Consider the following 14804-nt stretch of genomic DNA (forward strand, 5'->3'; position numbering starts at 1 on the left):
GGCCGGTCGGCAGCGGCCGGGGAGGCGGCGGACGGGCACGGGGGCCGCGCGATGTCGCACGGAGCCGGGCTCGTCCGCACCACGTGCAGCAGCGGCGGCGGACCGGGGGCCGGCGCGGGGCAGCCGGGCGCGAGGCCCTCGGAGGGGCTGCTGGACCCCGTCTACCCCCGCACGTACTCGGCCCTGCTGAAAGTGGCGCAGATGGTAAGAGAGGCCCGGGGCGCGGGGCCGGGGTCTCGCGGAGAGGCCCGGCGGGAAGGGGAGCCGGGAGGTGGCGCGCCGGGCGGCTGGAGCCGGGCGGAGCCCGCCGGAGCATCGCGCCGCGGGCGGGGCGGGGTAGGGCGGGAGGACTGCGCCGCCACAGTCAAGTTCGGGGAGGGCTTTCCTTCGGAAAGTTGGGTGCGCCGGTGCCCGCGCCCTGGAACTCAGCCCCGACGCCGCCCTTGCTCCCGCGGACGCAGGTCTCCAGGGTCCCAAGTTTTTTCCAGCCACCCCTCTGCGGGGCCCGACCCGCTTTCCGACAGAAACCACAGGCAAAAGTTGCGTTTCCTCTTCCTTCCTCTTCTCTGGGCCGCGCCGCTTCGAACCCGAGCCGGGGGTGGAAGAGTCGCCCCGGCGGCGCGCTGAGGCGGCGGAACCCGTCCTTCTCCCCCTCGAGGCCTCCTCTCTCCTCCCAACCCAGAGAGCAGGGCTGCCCTGCTCTGGGCGCAGTTTCGCAGAGAGGAAGTCCGAAGTTCTCAGTTCCCTGTTGGGGAAAAGGGATGGGGACCCTGGGGGGCAGCTGTCCTGGACACCTGCCCTCTCAAGTTCAAGGGAGGGTCCAGGTCTCGGGGGGCCGCTGGAACGCCGAGGATCGATGCGGAAGGTTCGTTTTGAGGAGACTGTGCCCTAGTCCCCCTGCTAACGGTTTGGAGTATCCAACCCTGTATTTATTGTTTTTGCCTATGTGTACATACCTATGATAAAGTTTAATTTATCAATTAGGCGTAAGAGGAGATTAACAACGACTAATAATAAAATAGAACAATTATAACTATATACTGTAATAAAAAATATGTAAATGTGGTCTCTTTCTCAAAATGCCTTATTGTACTGAACTCACCCTTCTTGTGATGATGTGAGGTGATAAAATGCCTGACCGATGAGATAAAGGGAGGTGAATGATGTGGGCATTGTGACCTAGCTTTAGGCTGCTATTGATCTTCTGACTACTCAGCAGAACACAGGGTCATCCGCTTCTGCCCTGTGGTTGACAGTGGGTAACTTAGCACAACTGTGGACGGGCGGGGGGTGGGGGATACTACAGTACTCATTTGGGGGAGCCAGAGTCAGCTGAGGGGGGGGGGGTCACCTGAGGAGCCAGGCAGGCTGAAAGTCTGAGCCCTGAGTATGACCAGTGCGGTGCAGGAGCCTTCCACCAAGGCTGATGTTGTCTGGCCCGTTCTCATGGTCCCCACTCTTTTCTTTCTTCCCAGTTTTTTCTTCTTTAAACAAATTTTCATCTTAAACACCTTTCCCATTCGTTTGATGTGTTTTGTGACGCTAGGTTGGGCTGTTTGTGACTCCACTCATTGTAATGTTTGCAGCAAAAATAGTGGCGGCGGGGGAGTGGTAGTTTTGAAGAGCGGTGTGGAGGAAGGAATGTGGCATAGGAACAAGGTTACACATCCGGACGCTAAGGTGGGCCAGTCCCAGGGTGCTGGACACAGTGAGAGCTGCCGGTGAATCCATAGCACTGTTGTTCTGGTGTGTGTAGAGGGGGCTGTCATTTCCTGCTTAGGCCAGATCTGAAGGGAGGGGGGCTGAGTTCTCTTTTCTCTAAGAAGGGTGTCTGGATGGACCAAAAATTAGGAAGTGTTAGCGACTACCAACAACAACAAATTGTGCTGAGGAGTGTTGGTTTTGAGCAAGGCATTTTTTTGGCTCGCGGTAAGACTGCTAATCAGCCAAATAGAGGGGACCAGCCCACCTCTTTGTCCTTAAAAGGTGGGCGGGGGTGAGACAGACCTTAATGGAACACTGGAAGACATATATTGAATCAAATAATGAGTTTGGTGGACAAAAATTGGGATCAGAAGCCTTCATCTGGTCCATGAGTTTGATGGACAAAGGTAATGGGGTCGAGAAGGCTCCATGTTGGTTCATGAGTTCGGTGGATAAGGTTCGTAGAGAAGAGCAAGCTCCATTTCACTGAAAGCTCCTCAGCTAGCCACTTGCCTATGGCCCTTAAGCCTGGTTGCAGGTGACAGTCACAGGTCTTGTTGTTCCATAGCCGGGAACAAAGACCTAGAGAACGGCTTCTCTGTTGTGCCTCTCTTAAAACCATCCTCACGGGATTCTCACACCTTCTTCCTTCCTTGGGGAGGCCCCTGTGATTGCAGGCTCGTTGGAGCAGACCCCTTGGAAGTGAACTTGCCCTTGCAGTGTGGTCATATTGAGAGACTCTTTAGGGTTGTCCACCTGGGCCTCTTGTCTAACTCTTTCCCATTCTCCTCTTCCTCTTTTCTGGGGCCTGCATGGACATTTGATATTCTTTCATCTCCTTTGCCAGAAACATGTGCATAGCCAGGAGTTAACAACATTGGGGCAGGGCAGATGCCGCTGAAGTGGTGCCACGGGTGAGCACTCTATCCATGGGGCTCCGATTTTGACCACTGGTGTCTCATCTGCATCCTGAATAGGCTGACCTGTATGTCCTAGACTTCCCATAAAGTGTTGTCCTCGGTCTAACCGACAGACCTGTCAACCTATTACCTTAAGAAATAATTGAAAAGGCTGTTCCCTTTGAGAACAACTTCCTTTCTTTGCTTTGAGTCTCTCCTGGGTCCACCACCACCAGAAAATGAGGAGAGATAATGGAAGGAAAGTGAGTTTCTCAGTGAATGTTGGTACTTGTGTCTTTAATGAATCTTTATAATCTTGTGGCCCCAATAGTTTAGTTTCTTGGGTCTTCCTCTTTAGACTAGAGACTGTCACAGTTGTTGGCCCTATAGGAGGGGGTTTCTTTGTTGTTGTTAATAGGTCTATTTTTTGAACCTTACCATTGTTCTCTGTAAGGCACTAGGGACAGACGCCTGGCTGGCTCAGTTGGTTAAGTGTCTGCCTTTGGCTCAGGTCATGATCCCAGAGTCCCGGGATCGAGCCCTGCAGCGGGCCCCTTGCTTGGCAGGGAGCCTGCTTCTCCCTCTGTCCGCTGTTCTCTCTGCTTGTGCGCTCCCCCGCCCCCCCCCAATAAATAAATAAAATCTTTAAAAAAAATAATAAATGATGGACTAGGAATTCCATGCTATACATCACGTAAGTGTCATTAACTGTTTTTAAGGATCATGTGAAGGAACATGTTTTGACAAGAAGAAACTGACTGAGAGGTTGAACTAGTAATGTCCCACAGCTGTGAGCAGCAGAGCTGGGGCCGACCTAGGCCTGACGGGCCTCGTGTGCCCGAAGACCCTGCAGAGTTGTTGCTTGTTAATAGATCTAGGGAAATCAGTGCCCACCGAGGTACCTCTTCACACCCAGTCGGATGGCAACAGTAGGAAAGACATGATATCAGGACAGAACAATGTGAAGGATGTGAAGAAATCAGAGCCCTCATACGTTGCCAGTTGGCCAGTGGGGGTGTAAAAGGCAAATAGTCTGGCAGTTCCTCAAACAAACATGGAGTTGCTGTATGATCCAACAATTCTGCTCCTAGGTAGATACTGAAGAGAAGTGCAAACACTTCTCTTAAGTATATTGTGTGAAAACACACAAACACACAAAAACTTGTACACAGAAGCTCGTAGCAGCATTATTCATGAGAGCCAAAACGTGGAAACAACCCAAATGTCCTGATGAGGACTGGACTGATGAATGGATAAATAAAATGTGGTGTATTCATGGGATGGAATATTAGCAGAAAAAAGTATAAAGTACTGACACAGCCTGCAACATGGATGATCCTCGAACACATGCTGAGTGGAAGAAGCCAGAAACAAAAGACTACATATTCTTTTTTTTTTTTTTTAAGATTTTTGTTTATTTATTTGATAGAGAGAGAGCACAAGCAGGGGGAGTGGCAGGCAGAGGGAGAGGGAGAAGCAGGCTCCCCACTGAGCAGGGAGCCCGATGCGGGGCTCTATCCCAGGACCCTGGGATCATGACCTGAGCCGAAGGCAGACGCTTAACCATCTGAGCCACCCAGGCGCCCCAAGAGACTACATGTTCTATGATTGCACTTAACATGGGATGTCCAGAACAGGCAAATTTCTAGAGACAGAAAGTCGATTAGTGGTTGCTCAGGGCTGGGGAGTTTGGGAGCAATGGGGAGTGGCTGGTAAGATGTAGGTGGTTTCTTTTTGGATGATAAAAATGTTCTAAAATGGATTGTGGTGTTGGTTGCCCAACCCTGTGAATATACTAAAAACCATTGGATTGTACACTTTAAATGTGTGAATTGTATCTCAGTAAAGCTGCTAAAAGGAAATCTAGGGAAGAGTTCAGAGGGGGGTACTCTGCATGACACCGCTGGGTGTGGGAGGGCCACAACATAGGAAACTCCCTGGCCATCCCCCCATATCCACTACTAGAGGAAGGGATGTCCCCCTGCAGACCTCACAGAATCTGAGCCCGAGGGGAGTGCCCTGAGGTCTGAAGGGGTCCACATGGCCCTGTAAGTGACCTCGCCAGCATTCCTCATCAGTTCAGCAGACATTTATGAGTGCCATGTCCATCTTCATTTCTGCGGGAGCAGGGGGCTGTGACAGAGCCCTTGCCCTCAGGAAGTCTGTGGTTTCACTGAGGAGACAGACAAGTCCCAAAATTGGTCGGGGAGATAAAAAAAAGTCTGGTCGCCTGCACTAGGAAGGAAGGAGAGAGGCTTGAAGGTGAAGGTCACACCTGAGTTGAACCTTGAGAGTTGAGTACAGGTTGGTGAGGTTGGGAGTGCACTCTTAGCTCTCGAAGGCCTTTGTTCAGTATGTTTAAGTTGGAGGTAAGGGATAGGTTGGGGGCATTGGGGGGGGCAGAGAATACAGCAGGGCGTGAGGCAGTACTTGGGGCAGTACTGACATCTAGAAAGAGGCGTCATCTCATTTCCTGGGTATCTGCTATGTTCTTATGTGAGGCGTGTGGAATACAGAGGTTAACAAGACAGACCCTTTCTGCGTGTGCAGAGAAACGGGGGCTGTGACATTTGCAGAACCATATGGAAGGAAAATCAGAGTGTAGTTTCCACAAGCCACAAAGATGGAAACTTAAACGTCCTCCCGAAGTTTCATTTATTTACTCAGCAAACATTTGAGCACCTGTTGTATGCTAGAATATGGTGGAAAGAAGAGTAAATAAGGCAGATCAGTCCCTGTGCTCCTTATACTCAAATAGGGAAAACAAACATTAATAAAATGATTATTAATCTGTAACTATAAACTGGGACAAAAGCTCGGAAAAAGAGGTGTTCAGTGTCATAGAGAATTAACTAGAGAGTCTGACCTGTCTGGAAGGTAAGGAAGGGCTTCTCTAAGGAAGGCATATTTGAAGGAAGAGGGAACAGCATTTCCAGAAGACAGAAAAGCACAGACAATGACTCAGAGTCTGGAAGGAGTATTGCTGTGGTTGGAGGGGAGGAGACGGGTGGGAGTGGTTTGGGTGAGACTGGAGAAATGTGCAAGGGCCAGACTCTCGAGGCCTGCCAGATCATCTGGAGGGTATGGTCCTTCATCTAAGAATATCAGGGAAGCGTCCTGTCACCATCAACCCACCACTGAAGTGGTGGTTTTCAAACCAGGGCTGTACCGCCCCCTAGAGGTTATTTTGGAACTTTATGGAAACTGTTTCGGTTGTCACAGGGATTAGGATTGTATTATATATACATTTTATTCATTTCAGGATAGTAATGAGGGCGTTGCCAATATTTAATATCCTAAAGAGATGTTTTATCTGAAATAAGATTCAAGGAGCCTACGCAGGCTGGGTGGAAGCTGAGTGGGTGTGTGAGTCCAGGGAGAGTACACTCAGTTTTCTGGCATGAGAGAGCATTCTAAATACCCTCCAGCAGGCCAGGACGACTATGAGCTGCACTCTGGAAATTCAGAGCCCAGTTCCCAAATAGAATTGGACTGTGGCGGGGAGCCCAGCCTCTGGTATGGCTGTGAAGAGACTTATGCGTGGAGAATGACCCAGCATAACCCAGAGCGGTCCACCCTCTTTGTTCTGCTTTGCATCTGGGTAGCAGGGGAGCACCAGTTTGGTTCCCAAATGCAATCTGTACACCCCTGTCCTCTTTCCTGGAAGCCAGAGGGTTAAAGGCAGCAAAGAACCTCACTGCCAAGATCCTTGTACTCCCGGCCCAATCCTGATCTAACAACAAGAAACTACTTTCAATCAATAGCCAAACAAATAAAAATAATAAAACACAACCAAGTTATGGGCTTTATTCCTGATGACAGAAGTAATGCTTGCTCATTGTAGAAATTTGGGGAAACACAAAAAAGAAAGTAGACTCTCCCACTCTGTTTCCCAAGATTAGTCTTTAAAGTAAAATTTTATACCATTTCATAGTAGACATCTATAATTTGGGGGTGTTTTTGTTTTGTTTTATATAGGAAATTAGCATGGGGGTGCCTGGGGGTCTCAGTCGGTTAAACGTCTGCCTTGGGCTCGGGTCATGATCTCAGGGTCCTGGGATGGAGTCCCGCATCGGGCTCCCTGCTCAGCGGGGAGCCTGCTTCTCCCTCTCCCTCTGCCTGCCGCTCCCCCTGCTTGTGCTCTCTGCTCTCTGTCAAATAAATAAATAAAATCTTAAAAAAAAAAAAGGAAAATTAGGATGATGTATACCTATTTTGTAAAATGCTTTTTTTTTTTTTTTGCTTAATATGCGATGAACGTTTTCTTGTGTCACTTCATGTTTGTCTGCAATTTGGTTTTTAACAGCATCATTGTAGCCAGTCGTGGCTGTACCACGGTCTGTGGGACCAGCCCCCTCCCCCTTACTGTGGCTCGAGGGCTTCCAGTTGTGCCAACGTACAAACAAGGCCATGGTGAACTTCCTTGTGGAGAAGTCCTGGTGTAAATAAATTTTGCAGAGAGAGAAATGAAGTGCTTCGTGCCCTTCGGAGCATGGTGACATTAAGCAATGATGTAAATGTTTTAATATCTAGAAATTAATGGGTGTCCCTTTATCATCCAGGATGATATTCAAGGAGACAAATGTGATGGTGATAATATTTTAAGTTGTAATAGTATTTTTGGTGTCTGATGGTTTGGGAAAGGAACAGTGCCATCGAGGGGCTAGAAGGTTCTGTAGTGCTTTTAAATGCACTTGCAGTTAAGTAATGGCAACAGCATCTGCATAAATTTGAGGAATGATAGTACCACAGCTTATTTATTCAGGCTGCAGAACATGTGCATTTCTTAACTACTGGCAAGAATTCCCCTCCAGGGCACCCCACAAACCACCTGCCCCCAGATTGGAAACCAGTGGCCAGAGGAGAGGGTGCTGATGAAGACACCAGATGGAGGGTCCACCAGGCTGTGGGGGCCAGGGGGGAGCACGAGTGGGTGCGTGTGTGGTCCCCTGTGAGTCGGAAGAGAGTCCCCCGGGTTTTCGGGCATTACAGCGGGTATTAAAGACCCTCCAGGGCAATCCTGGGCCTCACTTGGGGGACTCCCTGTGGGGGTCAGGGTGTGGAGGCAAATTCTGGGGTCAGGGAAGCGCTCCTCTGTGCTCCCTTCCTCCCAGGCCCTCGCCCTCCCACCGTGCTCCCAGCGCTTCCTGCCCAGCGCCACTGGACCTCCATCTGTTTCCTCCCCCTGCCATCTGCCCCGGCGTGCTGCCCATGGAAGCCCCCCTCTGACCCGCCGCCTGCCACAGGCACGCCACTCTGTCACCCGTTTGGCTCGGTGGCTCCCTCGCCCGCCGCTCACTCTCCCGGCATTCCTCACGGGGGCCTTGGCAACTCCTGGCCCCCGCGGCCTGGCGCAGAGCCCGGTATGGCTGGGGCGGGGGGAGGACAGGAGGACTGGGTGGGGGGAACCTCTCCCCACCCCATCCCAGCTCCCCGGTGGCAATCGGGAACAGAGAAGCTGCTCCGCCTCCTGCAGAAGAAGCAGTTCACCTGGTCTGTGTTTTAATCAGCAATGATCGGGACCTGGCCCTTCCTTTTCCCCCGGGGCAGCCACGCTCTTTTCCTCCGTCCTTCCTTCCGATAGCTAAAAGGATAGGTGACTTGACAGAGAAGGCGAAATTGTCTGTAAAGCGGTTTCCATGTGTTACCCATGGAAAGGATCGCCGTGGAACTTAGGAGAGGTATCATCCTGAATTTTAAAGATGGAGAAAACGCAGTTCCTTCAGAAGGGGATGGGAAGGCGGAAACAGAGGAGAAATGAATTAAATGCTTCCCAGTACAGAGTAAGTTGGAACCTTCTGGAAAGCATGGAGAATTACTAACTACCCTGTGACCGCAATGTAGTTTTACTCACTCTTCCTCATAGGTTTTCTTTATTCCCCTAAGAAGGCGACCGTAATGCTAGTGATTGTGAAGTCTTTTTTTTAGCTTTTCCTCTCAAGTGATAAAAGTGGTACTTTAATAATAATAATAGTGTTGATCACTATTCATGTAGCAGCCTCTGGGCTAGGTGTTTTACAGGTGTTACCTCGTTTAATCCCCATGATGAGTAGGTCCTTTTGTCATCGGCATTTTACAGATGAGGAAACGGAGGCAGGGAGGTTCGGTAACTTGCCCAAAGTCACAGCCATGAAGAGTGAAGCTGGGTTTTGAACCAGCCAGTTCGCGTCCAGATCTTGAGCTCATAAAAGGACGATTTGGGGTCATTTCATTCTCATTATCAATACACCATGAGTATTGTCCCGTGTCCTTAAACCTCGTTTGAAAACGACGTGAGGCGTGCACGCGAGGCCGTTGTTCGGCTGTACCATGACTGGTCGCGTTGGCTCCGCGTTGGTGGGCAGGCTGTGGCAGATCTGAAAGGAGGTGCTATGAGACGCGACAGCAGGTGCTACTGGTAATTTCACCCTTTGCCAGAGAAGAAGTCAGCCAGGGTAGGGAAAACCCCTCACTGGGGTATTGAACAGTATGTGTGTAGTATTTTAGCGTATTTGCATGTCACCCGCAGGGCTGCTGGCAGGCTTAAGAGAAAACCATCACTCTTATTCTCGTTTGTAAGTCACAGGCTCCTCCTGGAAGGGTTGGGAACAGAGAGGGGGACTAAGGTGTTGAGTATCTGATGTACCATGTCAGCCAGTTGTACATGCAGTGTCCCTTTGTTTAACCCTTTCAGTGACTCTATATTATTTATTTTCCCCTTCTTTTGGTTTGAATGGAGGCTGAGAGGTTTTGTAACTTGCCCAAGGTTCAAAATATTCATTAAATTCTGGAGCCAGCATTTGAACCCAGGTGTGGGCAAGGCCTAGCCTTTTGCCCCCATGGTGTGCCATCTCTCCATGCAGGGTGAGCACGCTCCCAGGCTAGCCCACTGTGGCAGACACCCCCCAGGGTGACCCCCAGTGAGTCACAAGCTTGTGTAATTCCATCCTCTTGAGTGTGGGTGGGGCCTGGGACTTGCTTCTAACCGACAGAATACAGCAAAGGTGATGGGATGTCATTTCCGTGGTGATACCATGTCATATGCCAAGGTGAATGGATGTTGCAGATGTAATTACGGTCCCAGATCAGTTGGTTCTGAGTTAATCAAAAGGAGATCATCTCCAAGTGAGGCTGACTTAATCATGTGAAAGTCCTTAAAAGAGGTACTGGGTCCTTCCCAAAGAGGGAGATTCTCCTGCTGGCCCTGAGAAGTCAACTGCTTTGGGAGTGGGGCAAGGGCCTGGCAGAGACCCACATGGCAAGCACCTATGGGTTGTGTCTAGAAGCTGAGAGCAGCCCTCAGCTGACGGCCAGAAAAACAGAGACCTCCGTCCTAGAGCTGCAAGGAACTAAAGTCTGCCAACAACCATGAGACCTTGGAAGAGGACCCCCAAGCCTCAGATAAAACCCCAGGCTGGCCAACATCTTGTCTGCAGCCTTGCGAGACTCAGAGCAGAGGACTCCCACCTGGGGCTCCTGACCAATGGAAGCTGTGACGGGATAAATAAATGTTGTTTTAAGCTACTTAGTTTGTGGTCATTTGTTAGACAGCCGTAGATAACTCCTGCATCCACAGAAGCCGCTCTTGCGGCTGCTCCTTGGCAATGGAAGATGGGACAACAGCAGTGCCATCCTTACAATAATAATAACCATATGATTTTTATATGGGTGATGGTCATACGTCATTGAATTCCTGTGCAGTACATCTGCTGAGCTCTTGCTCTGGGCGTTGTGCTGTCTGCTTGCTCTGCAAGAACTCACTTTGCCATTACAGCATTTCTGGGAGGTGTCAGTATTCCCATTTTACAGATGGGGAAACATGCGGGGCCTTCTCTGCAGCCTTTAGGCTTGTAAGAACTACCTCCATCTCCCAGTGTTCCTCTTCTCCTCCATGGGCCCTTCCGGAGCCATTCTAAAAAATAAAAGTCCTGATCCAAACAGAAAGTATGACTGTGTAATTGCTCAAATTATGTTTACTTTTTAAAAATAGGTAACATGATCAGGGTGCTGGGGTGGCTCAGTTGGTTAAGTGTCCAACTCATGATTTTGGCTCAGGTCATGATCTCATGGGCTGTGGGATTGAGCCCTGCATCAGGGTCCGCGCTCAGCTGGGAGTCTGCTTGAGATTCTCTCTCTGCCTCTGCCCCTCCCCCCCTTTTCTCTCTCTCAAATAAATAATCTTTAAAAAAAAAACCAGATAACATGATCAAGATTTTAAAAGTATAAAAAGTTCTCCAGTTTCCGCTTTTCCTCCCTGGAGGCTACCAGTGATACCAGTTTCTTGTATATCCTTCAGGAATTATTTTGTGCTTCTGTGTGTGTGTGTGTGTGTGTGTGTGTGTGTGTGTGTGTGTGTCCCTGCACGCATGCGTGCGCGTGTGCGTCTCCTTTCTCACCCCTGATGGGAGCATGCTTATACTCACTGTTCTGTACTTTCATTACTTAACTTTCCATCTTGGAGATAATTCCACATCCATCCAGAAAGTGTTATTCTCTGTAACAGCTGCATTTCCTTCCAGAGAATGGATTTACCATTGAACTAGTCCCCACTGACAGCACTTAGGTTATTTCCCATCTTTCGTTCTCTCAGGGCTGTGGCAGATACCTTTCTACATAACATAGTTTTACATGTATACAGGAATATCAGGAGAAGTCCCTAAAAATAGAATTCCTGGACCAAACGTTGCCCGCTCTTGGAAATATTTCATCTATCCTGAAACTGAGATTTGCAAACATCACCTTGTGATCTTCTCCTACAGGGCTTCAGGGGTCTTCCACATCCACAGACATTGAGAAAGACTTAGTGTTCGGTGTTCGGAGTTCCATGTAACATTGAGATATTAAGAACCGGGAAAGTTTAGGTGACAAGAAAACTTGTGTGACCAGCATTTTTCTTAGAATTTCCCAACATCCATCACCGGGGGTGTTGAAGGCAGCTTCCCTAGTAGTAGAGCTAGAGATGGGGTTCTTGTGCATTTGGTCAGTTCTGAGTGAGGGACACAGGCAGGGGCAGGAGAAGGAGCTCGACAGAGATGGGTTTTAGAAGTCTAAGCCTCAGCCTGATCTTTCAGGGATATCTGGAAAGTGAGGTGCACCAGATTCTCCTGTTTTGAGGCAGTGGAGCTGGGCTTTTGTACCCTTCATTGACTACAGACCTGGGGGCGCGGGGAGAAGATAAACTCCCAGGAACCTCTGAGCCAGACAGCTGCAACTGTCCAAAGGGAAATCATTAGCGCAAGGTTGTACGTGGGCGGAGTTAGCAGCAGCGCCCCCTGCAGTACCTGGGAAGTGGTGCATGGGCCTGGTTAAAGGGAGCGCCATTGAGAATCGCACCAATGGACTGCCTGCTTGTGTTCCTTCGGAGCCGCCTTTCTGATCTCTGCTGAGGCTCTAAGCTGATGCAGTCTGGGGACTTAACAAACCTGACTGCAGACTGCTTCCACCCGCAAAACTGGCTTATCAGTATTCTTGCCCCGTCACCCTCTGGATCTGCAATGCCAGGCTGCTCAGCCTTCCAGACCACCCAGGACTTTTGATGTTGCTTTTTGAGGTCCACTTAACCAGTCCTGTTATTTTTTTTTTCATTTCCTATTTGAAACAAGAAGAGAGGAAAACAAATCAACGTGTACTGAATGAAAAGTAAGCTCAATAGGGAGCGACATTATTTCTGTACCCTTTTACAAGAGAATTACAAGCAATGTCATGGTAGTATAGATAACTTGATCCTATCTGTTTTAACTCCTTGGAAAAACTTAAGAACAGAACCACAGGAAATTCTCCTGGAGAAAAGCAGTTTGATTTCAGAGATGGGGCCTCATTGACACGTACTATTGTAAGTTTCATGTGGAAAAGGTAAGAGAGGCACCACTAACCCTTGTATTGACCTGACACTGGGTTTACGAGGGTTCCGTAAATATCACCGTTACTGAGCAGTGCATCCTGTTTATTGACCGCTGCCTAAGTCAGAGGAAAGAACTCTGCAGCATAACGTGCATCCCCTGGGTCTAATAGAGGTCTCCTTGCTGACCTACTCTCACCACTTGTGGTGACATCAATCCCATATTTAGAGATGTGATTGCCACTTCAACATACAGTTGTGTTAGTGTGATTTAGGGACGAAAAATTGCTTTCCCAGTGTAGTGGATTGAATGACGGCCCCCAAAATATATGTCCGCATCCTTATCCCTGGAACCTGTGAACGTTACCTTATTTGGAACAAGGGGTTTTCAGATGTAATTAAGGGTCTTGAAATGATTATCTGAATTACCTGGGAGGTCCCTAAGTCCAATGACAAGTAAGTTTTTATAAGAGACACACAAAGAAGAAGGTGATGGTGACTGCTGGTTTGAAACCCTCTCCTAGCTTCCCAGGTGTAATCTGAAACCAGCCACCCCCATACTGGGAGGGCAGGGGGAGCAGAGGAAGGAGGCACATTTAATAAGCAAAGGGAACTTACATATGAGGCTTGTCCTGGGCAGCAGCAAGATGAGTGGATTCTGCACCTGCCCACCAAACCTTAAAAGTTTACATCGAGGCCTTAACTGGGTTCAGTCACATATACCGTCCAGATGTTCTCAACACCACATCACCATCTGAAGGCTGTGTCCTCGGAGCAGCCTCTGGGAGTGGGAAAGGTAAGTGGAACCCATGTTCCAAGGACAGGGAGGGGCAAGGACCTCCGAGTGCCTGGGTCCTGCTCGCAGGTCAACTGGCGGTCACATCTATTTGATGACCTTCTCCCAACAGTGATGTGAAGATGTGGTGGAGATTGCGGTGATGTGGCCATGAGCCCAAGAACACCAGGAAAGCCACCGGAGGCTGGAAGAAGCAATGAATGGATTTCTCTCTAGAGTCACCAGGGAAAACTCAGTCCTGCTGACACCTTGGTTTAAGCCCAGTGATACTGATTTCCACTTCTGACTTATAGACTTGTGAAAGAATAAATTTCTGTTATTCTAAGCCACCAACTTTATAGTAACTTTTTACAACAACCACAGGAAACTAGTACAACCAGTTCAAGACTTTCCATTGTGGTCAGATTCTAAAAATCCTCGGCATTGTAGACTGTAGACATTGAATATTTTCTCCTTGTAGAAACATTGCTCGTTTCTAGAACAGTGTTTCAGAGAAGAGATGGCCATCCTATGACACTCTGGATGACAGTTACATCTCAATCTTCTTTATTTTGGTACATCTTTTTCCTTAATAGCTTATTCAAAAAAAGAAGCAGTCCTTGAAATTCTGCTGAGAAAAGCAGAACCATAAAGATAGAGCAAACATGAAGAGAACATCGGACAGTCATTCTCAGATGGCAGAGTAGAGACAAAAGATGAAGAGTACATTCCAAAGAAGAGCTGCTTCTGGCTTTCTGCAGGCATCGAGTGAAGTGTCCCCAATTCCCCCAAACCACTAGATTGCCAAATAAATTTTATAGCATTCCAGTAGATTTTTAAAGATAGGATATTGCAGCCCAAAAATATGTCTTAAGGAGGTCACATTAGCTCTGCTTGTGAAATAGTTGCAATTTTTAAAAAAGGTTTGTAGGGGCTCAGTCATTAAGCATCTGCCTTTGGCTCAGGTCGTGATCCCGGGGTTCCTGGGATCGACTCCCGCATTGGGCTCCTTGCTCAGCGGGAAGCCTGCTTCTCCCTCTCCCTCTGCCCCTCCCCTTGCTTGTGTTCCCTCTCTCCCTCTCAGATAAAATAAAAATTTTTTAAATCTATAAAAATAAAAAAAATGTTGGGAGAAGTGCCCAATGACTTAAGTCTCTAAATTATAAATACTTTTGTACTTTTTATTTATAAATAATTCCAGATTTACAGAAACTTTACAGGAACAGTACAGAGAATTCTCCATATACCTTTCCCCCCAGGTTCTCAACCGTTAACCTTTTAACACACTTGTCTAATCATTTTCCATACACACACACACACACACACACACGTTATTTTTTCTTTGAATCAGTTGAGAGTAAGCTGCAGACATCATGCTCTTTTGTCCAGAAGTACTCCAGTGTGCATTTCCTAAGTCCTACATAACTTCAGTACAGTTACCTAAACGAGGAAATTATTGACACCAGCCCTATTAGCTCCTCTACCAGCCTTATTCAGATTTCGCCAGTTGACCGATTAATGTCCCTTTTCTCCTCTAGGATCCCATCCTGGATCATGAGTTATATTCACTTGTTCTGTTTCCTTAATCTCCTTCAATCTGGAACAGTCC

At 48.5% G+C, this 14804-nt stretch overlaps 1 protein-coding gene across 1 annotated transcript in view; it reads left to right on the plus strand.

Moving 5' to 3' along the window:
* Positions 1–11: 11 nt before the first annotated feature.
* The window catches only part of CMTM7 (CKLF like MARVEL transmembrane domain containing 7), a 52286-nt gene continuing 37493 nt past the window's right edge, over positions 12–14804 (plus strand). The window contains exon 1 of the mRNA XM_044915836.1: positions 12–204. Within this exon, the coding sequence (XP_044771771.1) occupies positions 52–204 (153 nt within the window). The 5' untranslated portion in view covers positions 12–51. The remainder of the gene's footprint in view (positions 205–14804) is intronic.

The sequence above is a fragment of the Neomonachus schauinslandi genome, chromosome 1 (genome assembly GCF_002201575.2).
Source record: "Neomonachus schauinslandi chromosome 1, ASM220157v2, whole genome shotgun sequence".
Taxonomy (NCBI): domain Eukaryota; kingdom Metazoa; phylum Chordata; class Mammalia; order Carnivora; family Phocidae; genus Neomonachus; species Neomonachus schauinslandi.